Source organism: Pan paniscus, chromosome 11 (assembly GCF_029289425.2).
Source record: "Pan paniscus chromosome 11, NHGRI_mPanPan1-v2.0_pri, whole genome shotgun sequence".
Lineage (NCBI taxonomy): Eukaryota > Metazoa > Chordata > Mammalia > Primates > Hominidae > Pan > Pan paniscus.
The window spans coordinates 8,280,181-8,293,018 of NC_073260.2; the positions used below are offsets into that span (position 1 = coordinate 8,280,181).

At 54.3% G+C, this 12,838-nt stretch overlaps 1 protein-coding gene across 2 annotated transcripts in view; it reads right to left on the bottom strand.

The window, feature by feature from the left end:
• LAMC3 (laminin subunit gamma 3) overlaps positions 1 to 12,838 on the bottom strand; it is an 83,958-nt gene that overhangs the window by 22,695 nt on the left and 48,425 nt on the right. For both annotated transcript variants that reach the window (XM_003822380.5, XM_063594137.1), the window contains exons 13-18: positions 10,479 to 10,667; positions 4,504 to 4,749; positions 3,479 to 3,632; positions 2,660 to 2,802; positions 1,922 to 2,100; positions 145 to 286 (exon numbers count right to left, since the gene is read on the bottom strand). In XM_003822380.5, coding sequence (XP_003822428.3) covers positions 145 to 286; positions 1,922 to 2,100; positions 2,660 to 2,802; positions 3,479 to 3,632; positions 4,504 to 4,749; positions 10,479 to 10,667 — 1,053 coding nt within the window. The remainder of the gene's footprint in view (positions 1 to 144; positions 287 to 1,921; positions 2,101 to 2,659; positions 2,803 to 3,478; positions 3,633 to 4,503; positions 4,750 to 10,478; positions 10,668 to 12,838) is intronic.

The following is a 12,838-nucleotide window of genomic DNA, read 5'->3' on the forward strand; positions in this document are numbered from 1 at the left end:
CAGGTGGGCTAGGGACATGGAAGGAGAGGCCCATGGCAACAGGGCTGTTTTGGGAGGGCCCCCAAAGCATCCAACGACACCAGACTGCAGGCGCTGGGGGCCTCCCCTTGCCTCCCACCCTCCCACTCTGCGCTCCCGCTGTACCTGGAAGCAGGTGATGGCCCTGGTAGACGTCCCCCCTTGGGGCCTCTCCCAGCAGAATGTCTAGTGGTCCCCAGGGACTGCCACAGTTGGACCCTTGCAGCCACCCCTCCGTCAAAGTCAGTCTGGCCTTCAGCTTGGCTGCCTGGAGAGGACAGGAAGAAAAGGTGTATGAGGCTGGTGGCATGGAGGTCCTGCCCAGACACTCCCCGCTGGCTTCTACCCTGCCACTCTCCCTGGGGGTTCCCTTCTCCAAATCCTCCCCTGGGCCTCAGCGCTAAGGGTATGCCACACCTCTGAGAGCCAATCCTGCCCACCCCATGGTAGCTGTCCCTTCCCCTCCCATCCTCACGGCACCTGCTGACACCGCTGACCACACTGCTGTCCTACCTCGGAAGGTGGGGAGGAAGGGATGGGGAGGGATGCCCCACGAGGATTTCTGTCTGTCCTGTTCGCTGTGTTCCCAGGACGCCACATGGAGAAAGCACACTATGGACACTGGCTGAATGTGCTATGAACATCCCCTAGCCCCGTCTTTTCATCAGACAAACAATAACTGCATTTACAGAACACTTCCTAGGAGCCAGTCTCAGCACAAATGCCTGCCACGTCCCAGCTTGATTCCCCCTGTCACCGCTCTAAGTGAAGTGGCAGGCACAGGTCCTGGGCCCTGTCCTCCATTCCCAAGTCCAAAATGTTCTGAAAAGCCACAAGGCATTCCATTCCTCACTCGAGAGCAAAACCTGACCTGAAATAAACCTGTTCTGAAAAAGGCTACTTGTGGTCTTCATTTACCCACTTCGTGGAAATAGTCGTCTGTTTTCCTGCATAAATATCACTGGGCTTGACTATGGGGGCTGCCCATTCACAGTGGGGGATTATGTGATATTCAGCACAGCATGCTATCTTTTTTTTTTTAGACAGAGTCTTGCTCTGTCACCCAGGCTGGAGTGCAGTGCAGTCATGATCTTGGCTCACTGCGACCTCCGCCTCCTGGGTTCAAGCAATTCTCCTGCCTCAGCCTCCCGAGTAGCTGGGACTACAGGCACCTGCCACCACACCCGGCTAATTTTTGTATTTTTAGTAGAGACAGGGTTTTACCATGTTGTCCAGGCTGGTCTCAAACTCCTGACCTCATGATCTGCCTGCCTCAGCCTCCCAAAGTGCTGGGATTACAGGCGTGAGCCACAGCACCCGGCCTTCAGTGTATGCCATCTTATCTTTCTACAATGCCACACATTCTGAAAGCTGGCCCCACTGGTTTCTAGAAAAGGATTGCAGGCCTGAACTATCTCTAGTCTGGAGTAGGAAAGAGACAGAGGCTTACCAAGGCTGTTGCCTGCCCAGACACATGACAATGAATGGAGTTGGGGGAGGGGAACCCCAATGGGTTAACCCTAGAGCTTGAACTCCGGACTTCTGCACCAGCCACCTTCCCACTCAGAATCACCTCCTGTTAACCCTCTTTACCAAGGGGTCATCTGTGGTCTCATCCCCATCGAACCTGAGAGAGTGAGACCCCAGCCTGGCGTGGTGGGGAAAGGCAGGTGACAAGAGTCACATTTCCCCCATCCACCTAGAGCAGGGGAAGGGCCGAGGTGAGGGTCGAGCCAGGCTGGAACAGGCCTGAAGCTGGGTGGGCACAGGGAGAAGGTAGGTGGTGGGCTTGCAAAGCCTGAGCACTGGGGGTAAGCAGGCAGTTCCTGGTGCCCGGCGTAGAGCTGGCACTTGCTGGGGATACAGAATGAATGGAAAGGTGAGTGGGTCTGGGCCGACTCACCTCCTCCTTCACCAGGGCGTAGCAGGATGGACATTCCTGGCAGTGTGTGCCGTCTGCCGTGAGGAAGAAGTTGTCGTGGCAGCGGTCACATTTGTAGCCCTCGAAGCCAGGCCTGCACACGCATGTGCCGTTCTCATGGCACTGGGCCAAGGCAGCGCCCAGTGGGGAGCACCTGCAGGCTAGAGGGGCCAGGGGCAGTGCGTGCTGGGTTCTGGGTGTTCCCAGAACGCCCTAGGCAGCATCAAAAACATTCCTGGGCCCTTCCCTGGAGATTCTGATTCAGAAGGTTGAAGGTGGCACAGAGCCTGGCTTATTCCAATGTTCCCTCGAGATCTGAGGACCAGCCAGGTTTAGGAACTGCCAATGCAGCCCAACTCTACAGGTGAGGAAACTGAGGCCCAGGGAGTGACATGATGGCCCCAGGCACACAGGCACTTAACAGCGCATCTGGGACTACATTCCTGGCCGGCATGAGGACACTGGCAGGCTGCAGAGGGCCAGAGACTTGGGCGAGGGTCACAAGCACAGCCCTGCACCCACTGCTCTGGGTCATGTGACCCTGCTGTCCCGGCCACTGCCACAGGAGCAACTCGCTCCATGCTTCCGGCTGCTCTTGGGACCCTGTCCCATGTCTGACGATCCTTTCCTGCTGCACCCATTTTCCCCATCAGTCATCTCTGCCCAGAGACCCTCGGGCCCCACCCTCAGGGCAGCCCGGGAAGGACCCAGCCTCCTTACCCCGGCAGCCCTTGATGGAGAAGCCGAAGAAACCCAGCTGGCATCTGTCACAGGCCTGGCCTGTGACACCTGGGCGGCAGGTGCACTGTCCAGTCTTGGGATGGCACTGGTCCTCCTGGGAGCCCAGTGGGTGACACTTGCAGCTGTGATCAGGGAAGGAACTGGGTCTGAGGCAAGCTCAGGGCCACTCCTGGCCCAGCCTCTGCCGGCTGCAGCTGGCTGGGGCCTCAGATCACAGCCCTCTGCTGACAAGACCCCATCTCCTCTCGGTGCATGGCACAGCTTCCCCATCTGTGCTCTGGAAAGCACAAGTTTCCCAGGATGCTCAGGGAGAAAAGAAGATAAAATAAGGCTATGGGGACAAACGTGTCTCGGGGAGACTATACCCCTCTGTTGGAAAGTCATGATGCAATCAGCATAGTAAGAGCTCTGAGAAGTCCTGCAAGGAAGAAACCTGTTTGCTCCACTTGGTGTTTCCCTGGAGTCCTCCTGTTCCCTAAGGACACTTGCCTAAGGTGCTACTGTGGCCAAAAGGCCACCCAGGGAGAGTGTCACTGAGAAGGGAATCAGAGACCAAACCGGCCACCTGCCTGCCTGGACACCCTTTAGGGCTGCTCTTGGCCTGCCTCCTGGGCTGGCAGGAGCATGAGTCCGATGCCAAGAGTCCATCCCTTTGCTCCCCTTCGGCAAAGGGCACAATGTGCCTGGCAGCGGGCCTAGGACAACACCTTCCAAACCAGGCCCCTCCCTGGGGGCTGCCCGATGCCTTCTTCCCTCCTGGAGAGGTCCCCAGGGCACCGGCAGTCTCACCCTACCTACCTCCGGCAGCCCCTCCCAGGCTGGAGGTCGAAGAAGCCAGGGTAGCAGCGGCTGCAGTCCCGTGCAGTCACATGAGGCAGGCAGGAGCATTGGCCTGTCACTGGGTCGCAGGGCATCTGCTCACTGACCGAGCCCTGTGGGTGACAGCTGCAAGCTGGGGGCAGGAGCAGGAAGGGGTGTTGGGAACAATGCAGATTGTCTGTTCCACCTTTGGGGGTCCAACAGAGGCAGAGGAGATGGGGGAGCCTCCAGAGATGATACGGCACATTCAGCCCAGATTCAGACGCCACTGCTGGAAAAAGGCTCCAGGGCCAAGCTCAAGCCTCAGCCCATTACTATATCCTTAGAGGGACAGCCCAGGACGGTCATGGTAACAGACAATCCTTCTGAGCCTGCCCTGAGCCCTGGCAGGCTGCAGAGGGCCAGAGACTTGGGCGAGGGTCACAGGCACAGCCCTGCACCCATGGCTCTGGGTCCCGTGACCCTGTTCTCCTGGCCACTGCCAGGGGAGCATCTCACTCTGGGCCAGAGTGGTGTTTCCTGCAGGGGTTCCACAAAGCGAGAGTGAGCAGGAGCCGGCAGCTGCTGCGTGGGAAAGGGCTCCAAGCACATCAGTGTGGAGCAAAGGCTGAGCTTCCCTCCTGCAGGGCTCTGGGAGCCTCCCAGGGGCTGAGTGTTAACTGAGGTGATGCGGGGAGGCATGGCCATGGAGACCCGGCGCAGGGCGATCACTGGGTCAGCCATACGTGCTGACTGCAGAGTGGGAGGTAAGCGCTAGACAATCCAGGCTTCGGATCGGAGTTTATAAGATCTCCCGGCTGAAAGAGACCTGGGAGAGGGGCAAACCCTTGTGCTTTCTGGACATGGAGACAGGAAGGGAAGTGACCTGCCTGAGGCTGGACAGCCTTGCAGAGGGGCCAGCTGGTTCTGGTGGGTTCCTCAGCCACCCTTTCTGGGTCCTGAGCCAGGGCAGAAGAGAAGGGGCCCACCATGCGCCACCCCGGGGTCTGGAGGTAGGTACTCACGCATGCATTTGTCTGCGGGTCGAGGGGCCAGGGCGCTCCCGTAGAAGCCTTCCTGACAGTGCTCACAGTGGTCACCCGTGGTGTTGTGCAGGCAGCGCAGGCAGTGGCCAGACAGGGGGTCACAGTTGCCCACGGCATTGGGGTCCACGTTCCCGCTACACTGGCACTGGTGGCAGGGCTGGGGGTGCCCAAAGAGCCCCAGCGGGTCCCCAAAAAAGCCATCATCACAGACCTCACAGCGCCGCCCTGTGTGTAGAGGGAGCACGTGTGGGGAACACAGCTGGCTGGGCCCACCAGGGATGAGGGTGGGTGTGAAGCAGAGCAAGCGTCCCTCCACCTTCCCCGGAGCAGCACGGGCTTGGGCAGGAGGACCTGGGACCGGCCCCCAGTGGCTGCCCACAGCTGTGTGGTCCTGAGCAAGCCACTGCGCCTCTAGGAGCTCAGGTTCCTCATCTCTAAAGCGGGGACAACAATGGCAGCTCCCCACAGGACTGTGGGGAGGATTCAGTGACATAATTTGTGAAAAGCGCTTAACATCCAGCCTGACATGTAGTAAGCACTCAGGAGTGGTGGCTATCATCACATATCTGTCCTCACACCCTCATCATCATCGTTACCATTATCTTCACCATCACCACTATCCCCAGCAGCACCTCAATCACCATGACCTTCTTCATCATCATCCTTATATTATTATTATTATTATTATTATTATTATTAAGATGGAGTCTCACTCTATCACCCAGGCTGGAGTGTAGTGTGGTACAATCTCGGCTCACTGCAACCTCTGCCTCCTGGGTTCAAGCAATTCTCCTGCCTCAGCCTCCCTAGTAGATGGGATTACAGGCACCCGCCACCATGCTTGGCTAATTTTTGTATTTTTAGTAGAGACGGGGTTTCACCATGTTGGCCCAGCTAGTCTCAAACTTCTGGACTTAAGTGATCTGCCCGCCTTGGCCTCCCAAAGTGCTGGAATTACAGGCGTGAGCCAACACAACCGGCTATTTTTATTTTTTTGAGTTGCAGTCTCGTCCTGTCACCCAGGCTGGAGTGCAGGGGCGCAATTTCGGCTCACTGCAACCTCTGCCTCTGGGGTTCAAGAGATTCTCCTGCCTCAGCTTCCCAAGTAGCTGGGACTACAGGTGTGTGCCACCATGCCTGGCTAATTTATTTGTATTATTATTAGAGATGGGGTTTCGCCACGTTGGCCCTGCTGGTCTCGAACTCCTGACCTCAGGCCTCGAAAAGTTCTGGGATTACAGGCATGTGCCACTGTGCCTGACCTTCATCATCATCTTGACCATCATCTTCATCATCATCTTGACCACTAACCTCATCCTGCTCATCATCACCTTCCTCCATCATCATCATCTTGACCATTATTCTCATCATCATCACCTTCATCACCATTGTCATCTTGACCATTATCTTCATCAACATCACCTTCTTGACCGTTATCCTCATCATCACCCGTGATCACGTGTGGTGGTGTGTAGCCAGTGCAGGCAGTGGCCAGACACGGGTCACAGTTGCCTACAGCATTGAGGTCCACATTCCCGCTGCACTGGCACAACTGTCATCGTCACCTTATCTTTATCATCACCTCATTGTCATCATTTTGATCATTATCCTCATTTTCTTCATCACTATTGTCTTGATCACTCTCTTCTTCCTCACCCTCTTCATTGTCACCATCCAATGTCAGTCACCTGCTTCTCCTCGTCCTTTTCCTCATCCCCCTCTTAGCTGGGTGCATTTTCCTTTGCAATCCCTGGCCCCTTTACCTTTTCTGTTTCTCATGTTTTCTGAACTTCCTCTAGACTGTGCATTGCAGACTCCTGTCCTGCTTTCTGGGTTTGACCTGGGCTTTCTGGCTCATCTGCCAGCCTCCAGGTTACCTGTGAGCTGCAGAAGACATGCTGTGCGAGGGGGCTTTTGGAGGGTGGTTCTAGAGGTCTACTCTGGACATAGACAGAGCATAAAAGAACATACTTGTTCCAAGTGCTTCACATGGTGTCAGCCACTCTTTGTAAACATGCCCATCTCTCTGCCTATATCTACATGAAACCAGTGTCAGGCCCAAATAATAGCCATGGTCCCCTGGAGGTGACAAGAATGCTGCCTTGCTTACATGATTTTTTCTTTTCTTTTTTTTTTTTAGATGGAGTCTTGTTCTGTTGCCCAGGCTGGAGTGCCATGGCACCATCTCGGCTCACCGCAACCCCCACCTACTGGGTTCAAGTGATTCTCCTGTTTCAGCCTCGCGAGTATCTGGGATTACAGGTGTGCACCACCACACCCAGCTAATTTTTGTATTTTCACTAGAGACGGGTTCTTGTCATGTTGGCCATGCTGGTCTGGAACTCCTGACCTCAGGTGATCCGCCTGCCTTGGCTCAGCCTCCCAAAGTGCTGGGATTACAGGTGTAAGCCACCACGCCCGGCTGCTCACATGTTTTTTTCATGTTCCTCTTGACATTTTTACACTGCTCCAACATTACAATGAGTATGTACATTTCTTTTTTTTTTTTTTTTTTGGAGACGGAGTCTCGCTCTTTCACCCAGGCTGGAGTGCAGTGGCCCGATCTCGGCTCACTGCAGGCTCCGCCCCCCGGGGTTCACGCCATTCTCCTGCCTCAGCCTCCCGCGTAGCTGGGACTACAGGCGCCCGCCACCTCGCCCGGCTAATTTTTTGTATTTTTACTAGAGACGGGGTTTCACCGTGTTAGCCAGGATGGTCTCGATCTCCTGACCTTGTGATCTGCCCGCCTCAGCCTCCCAAAGTGCTGGGATTACAGGCGTGAGCCACTGTGCCCGGCCATGTACATTTATTTCTATTTTCATTTATTTTTATTTTTTATGAAGTTACTAAGTCAGTCAAGAGTATGTACTAATTTTATAATTAAAAAATAGCTGCTGCCATTGTGAAGAATAGTTGTGAGCTCCTTGTGTCCTCAAAAGTCATCGGTCTGTTGAAATGAAGTTAATGGTACTGGCTGGGCATGGTGGTTCATGCCTATAATCACAGCACTTTGGGAGGCTGAGGTGAGTGGATCACTTGAGGCCAGGAGTTTGAAACCAGCCTGGTCAACATGGCAAAATCCCATCTCTACTAAAAATACAAACATTAGCCGGGCATGGTGGTGCATGCCTGTAATCCCAGCTACTCGGGAGGCTGAGGCAGGAGAATCGCTTGAACCTGGGAGGTGGAGGTTGCAGTGAGCTGAGATCATGCCACCGCACTCCAGCCTGGGGGACAGAGTGAGACTCTGTTTCCAAAGGAAAAAAAGTTAATAGTGCTAAGGGCAACCCTGAAAAGGAAAAGGCGGAACGGAACGGAAAGGAAAAGACAAACTGGAACAGAATTCAAGGTCGAGGCTAGCACCTGCCTTGTGGATTCTAAAATAGAAATAAAATTAGACAGGAAAGGGGGAGATTGAAACTGATGATGATGAGTGAGCCCCATGGTTAAGTGGCCATTCACCTGGAACCAGGTGAGGACAGCTCATAGGGCAGGAGGCAGCTCTGGAAGTCCTGGGAAGGGCTGCAAGGGGCCAGGATGGCAGGCAGGAGTCTTCCCAGGACAAGTGAGCATCAGGACTTGACCTCGGTCAATCCTGACTCAGATGTCCAGGAGAGCTCTCAGTGTGCTAGGCCCTCCCGGGGCCCAGAGGACACTGGTGTGGATAAGAAGGGCACTGGCAGAAGGTCCCAGGTCTAAAGTCCACTCCAGGTGTCCCTCCCTCCCAAGGGTGGTTCCCTCTGCACACAGCACTGCCTGCTCCCCTGAAATCCTCCCTCAAGTATGTCTCAGCCTGGGTCCACCTGAGCTTCTCTAACTGTCCACTCTCACTGGGTTGGCCTCGTGCATGTCTGCAGGCCAGGGGAGCCACAGTCGGGAGCTAGAAAATGTAAGGAAGATAATGAGAATGGAGGGACAGCATGGCGGCCAGTGGGGTGCAGGGTCCCGCGGTGCAATCTCCATCCCTCGGTTCTTGAGCTCCCGGCTCTGGAGCCATCTGCCCTGCCCTGTTGGCTGTTGGCTGCCAGAGAGCTGCTTTCAGAACAGTCCCAGTGAAAGCACATGGCATTTGACAAATTGATTTAATGCAGCCACACGTACCAAAAGCAAAATCAGATGTCTAGGAATCTTAAAAACATTACACTGCATGAAACAAGCCAGATCCAAAAGAACAAATACTGTATGGTTCCATTTAAATGGAATACTGGGAGCAGTCAAATTCATAGAGACAGAGAGGAGAACAGCTGTTATCAGGGGCTGGAGGGAGGAAGGGCTATTCAACAATCCTCTTTTTTTTTTTTTAATTTTTTTGAGATGGAGTCTTGCTCTGTCACCCAGGCTGGAGTGCAGTGGCACGCTCTTGGCTCACTGCAAACTCCGCCTCCTGGGTTCAAGCAATTCTCCTATCTCAGCCTCCCGAGTAGCTGGGATTACAGGTGCCTGCCACCGCTCCTGGCTAATTTTTGTATTTTTAGTAGAGACGAGGTTTTGCCACGTTGGCCAGGCTAGTCTCAGACTCCAGACCGCAGGTGATCCGCCCGCCTCAGCCTCGCAAAGTGCTGAGATTACAGGCATGAGCCACTGCGCCTGGCCTCAACAACACATTTGATGGGTACGGTTTCTGTCTGGGATGATGATAAAGTTCTAGAGACGGATGAGTGACAGCTGCACAGCATTGCAAATTGTACTTCCTGACACTGAGTTACGCACTTAGAAATGGTTAAAATGGCAAATTTTACGTTATATATATTTTACCATAATAAAAATTACTATTGTAACATGTCAAAAGTCATTGAATTATACTTTATTTTATTTTTTGAGACAGAGTTTCACTCTTGTTGCCCCGGCTGGAGTGCAGTGGCGCGATCTCGGCTCACTGCAACCTCCGCCTCCTGGGTTCATGCGATTCTCCTGCCTCAGCCTCCCGAGTAACTGGGACTACAGGCGCCCGCCACCACGCCTGGCTAATTTTTCGTATTTTTAGTAGAGACGGGTTTCACCGTGTTAGCCAGGATGGTCTCAAACTCCTGACCTTGTGATCCACCCGCTTCAGCCTCCCAAAGTGCTGGGATTACAGGCATGAGTCACCATGCCTGGCCTGTACTTTATTTAAACAAAATTTTTTTTGGATATAGGGTCTGGCTCTGTCACCCAGGCTGGAGTGCAGTGGTGAAATCTCGGCACACTGCAGCCTCCGCCTCCCGGGCTCAAACCATCCTCCCACCTCAGCCTCCAGAGTATCTGGGACCACAGGTGCATGCCACCACACCCAGCTAATTTTTCTGTTTTTTTAGAGATGGGAGTCTCACTATGTTGCCCAGGCTGGTCTTGAACTCCTGGACGGAAGTGATGTGCCCACCTTGGCTTCCCAAAGTGCTGAGATTACAGGCATGAGCCACCACACCCAGCCGAATTGTACGCTTTAAATGGGTGAACTGTCAGGTATATGAATAGTATCTCAATAAAGCTGCTTTTTAAAAAAAATCAGAGTCGAGGATGTCTGAGTCCAGAGCAGGAAAGAATACAAGGAGCCTGGGAACAAGGGTGGGCGTAGGTGGTTCTGCTTTGCACATTACCTACCTGATGACATTTTTTAAAGGCTAGAAGTTTAATCGAGGTTTTCCACCTTAGCTGTGTAACAGAATCACCCAGGGAACTTGTTCAGCTATCACTAACCCAGGCTCTAAGGGGCCAGGGACCAGATATGGGTATTTTCAAATGGCCCAAATTCTCAATGGCCCAAATTCTGCTGGCAATGTGCGGCAGCCTGGGGCTCTGGCTATGGGGCTAAGGGATTCCGTGTCCTCAGAGGTCATGCCTGCTGCCCGTAAGCTGGGCTCTCCCTCACCTGCCACACCCTAAACCCAGGGCCCTAACCCTGGAGCCCAGGGCAGAGTCACAGTGCCGGGGCTTGGCCCTCTGCGGGGCAGGGCTCCAGGGCAGGAGTCACTTACCTCTCTGGCCCGGGGGGCAGTGGGTGCACACCACCTCCCCGCTCTCTGGGATGGTCGTACAGGCCGACTGGCCAGGGCAGGGACAGGGCTGGCAGTCGTCGGCTTGGCCCGCGAAAGGGTTGCCATAGAAACCTGGCAAACAGCGTTCACAGGATGGGCCCTCGGTATGGTGGCTGCAGACACAGATCCCTGAGGGGCAAGACAAGCACCCGTTTACCACTGTCTGAACCCAGAATGCCCAGAGATGGTGGGCATCCTGGTGGGAGAGGTTAGGGAGCACATCCCGGGCAGAAGCGGGGTAGGGACCTTTCCCAGGTAGAGGCAGCAAGGCCTGGGGATTGAGGGTCCAGGCCTGGAGCTGGACCACCTGGTTCATGTCCACCGCTTACTGCCTGTGCAAAGCTGGGCAAGTTGTCTGATGCCCCCACACCTCAGTCTCCTCATCTGCAAAATGGGAACAACCACAGCACTGACTTCAAAGGGTTCTCGTCAGGGTCCAACAAGACCATGCATTCAAAGTACCTTGCACACTCTCTGGCACACATACTCATCGCTGCTGTTATTATTATTATTATTATTATTATTATTATTATTATTATTAGTTGAGACAGAGTCTCACTCTGTCACCCAGGCTGGAGTGCAGTGGTGCAATTTGGCTCACTGCAACCTCCACTTCCCAGGTTCAAGTGATATTACTGCCTCAGCCTCCCAAGTAGCTTGGGTTACAGGCGTGCGTCACCACACCTGTCTAATTTTTGTATTTTTAGTAGAAATGGGGTTTCACCATGTTGGCCAGGCTGGTCTCAAACTCCTGACCTCAAGCGATTTGCCCGCCTCAGCCTTCCAAAGTTCTGGGATTACAGGTGTGAGCCACCGTGCCCGGTCAGCACTGTTATTATTTTGTATTCCGAAACCTCTCTCTGAACCAACGGGTGACATGGCTACCATTCGCTACACTGTTGTTTTCTTGATGCCAAGGGACCAAAAGGAAGAGCAACGTTTCCTAAGGGAGACACAGACCCAGAATTCTGGCCTTCACATGACTTTGCAAAGAGGCTCCCCTTTATGGGGTTTGGGATACACAAGGGATACCTAGTCTCAGGGGAGGGAACCCCTGTTCCTGCCCTCTGGCTCCTGATGACGGTGGATTCTGCAAACCCTTCTTCCCCAGGCCGACCACACCTGGCATCTGCTCAGAGCCTGGGGTGCTTGGGAAGGGAGGCCCGCTGCCAGGGACTGAGTGAGAAGCCTGGCTGAGAAGGGGTTAACCAAGACCACCACTTCCAGGAGGTCCCAAGGCAGCACCCCAGCAGCCAAGGCACAGGTGACCTGGGAGGAAGAGTGAGAACCAGGTCGCTCATGCATAGCAGGGCTGGCATCCAGGGGGAACTGTCCCAGCCTAGGCCCAGCACCCATAGGCTCATTCCTCCTCTCAGCCTAGGCAGCGGGGCTATACTGCCCGTTTCACAGATGAGGACTTGCCCAAGCTGAGCGGGAAGTTGTGGCAGGGCCAGAGGCTCTGTGGGGATGACAAACTGATCCCAGTCATGGGAGGACCCTGCTTCCTCCACAGGGGCTGCAGGAAGCACTGCAGCAGGGAGGGATTATGTGGCCTTGTCTGGGCTCGATTATCGATGCCTGCCATGGACACAAGAAGACAGAGTGCCCTGTGTGTGGCGTGTGGCGTGTGGTTGTGCTTGCCCTCCCTGGCTAGGTCAGCTGACGTCTTTTTTTTTTTTTTTTTTTTTTGAGACGGAGTCCGCTCTGTCGCCCAGGCTGGAGTGCAGTGGCGCGATCTCGGCTCACTGCAACCTCCGCCTCCTGGGTTCAAACAATTCACCTGCCTCAGCCTCCCTAGTAGATGGGATTACAGGCACCCGCCACCATGCCTGCCTAATTTTTTGTATTTTTAGTAGAGATGGGGTTTCACCGTGTTAGCCAGGATGGTCTCGATCTCCTGACTGCATGATCTGCCCACCTCGGCCTCCCAAAGTGCTGGGATTACAGGCGTGAGCCACCGTGCCCGGCCTTTTTTTATTTTTTTGAGATGGAGTCTTACTCTGTCGCCCAGGCCAGAGTGCAGCGGCGCGATCCCGGCTCACTACAACCTCCATCTCCCAGGTTGAAGCAATTCTCATGCCTCAGCCTCCCAGGTAGCTGGGATTACAGGCACCTAACCACACCTGGCTAATTTTTGTATTTTTAGTAGAGACGGGGTTTCACCATGTTGGCCAGGCTTGGTCTTGAACCCCCAACCTCAGGTGATCCACCTGCCTTGGCCTCCCAAAGTGCTGGGATTACAGGCATGAGCCCAAGTCTGGCCTTTTCTTTTTTTTTTTTTTTTTCCTCTGGAGTCTTGC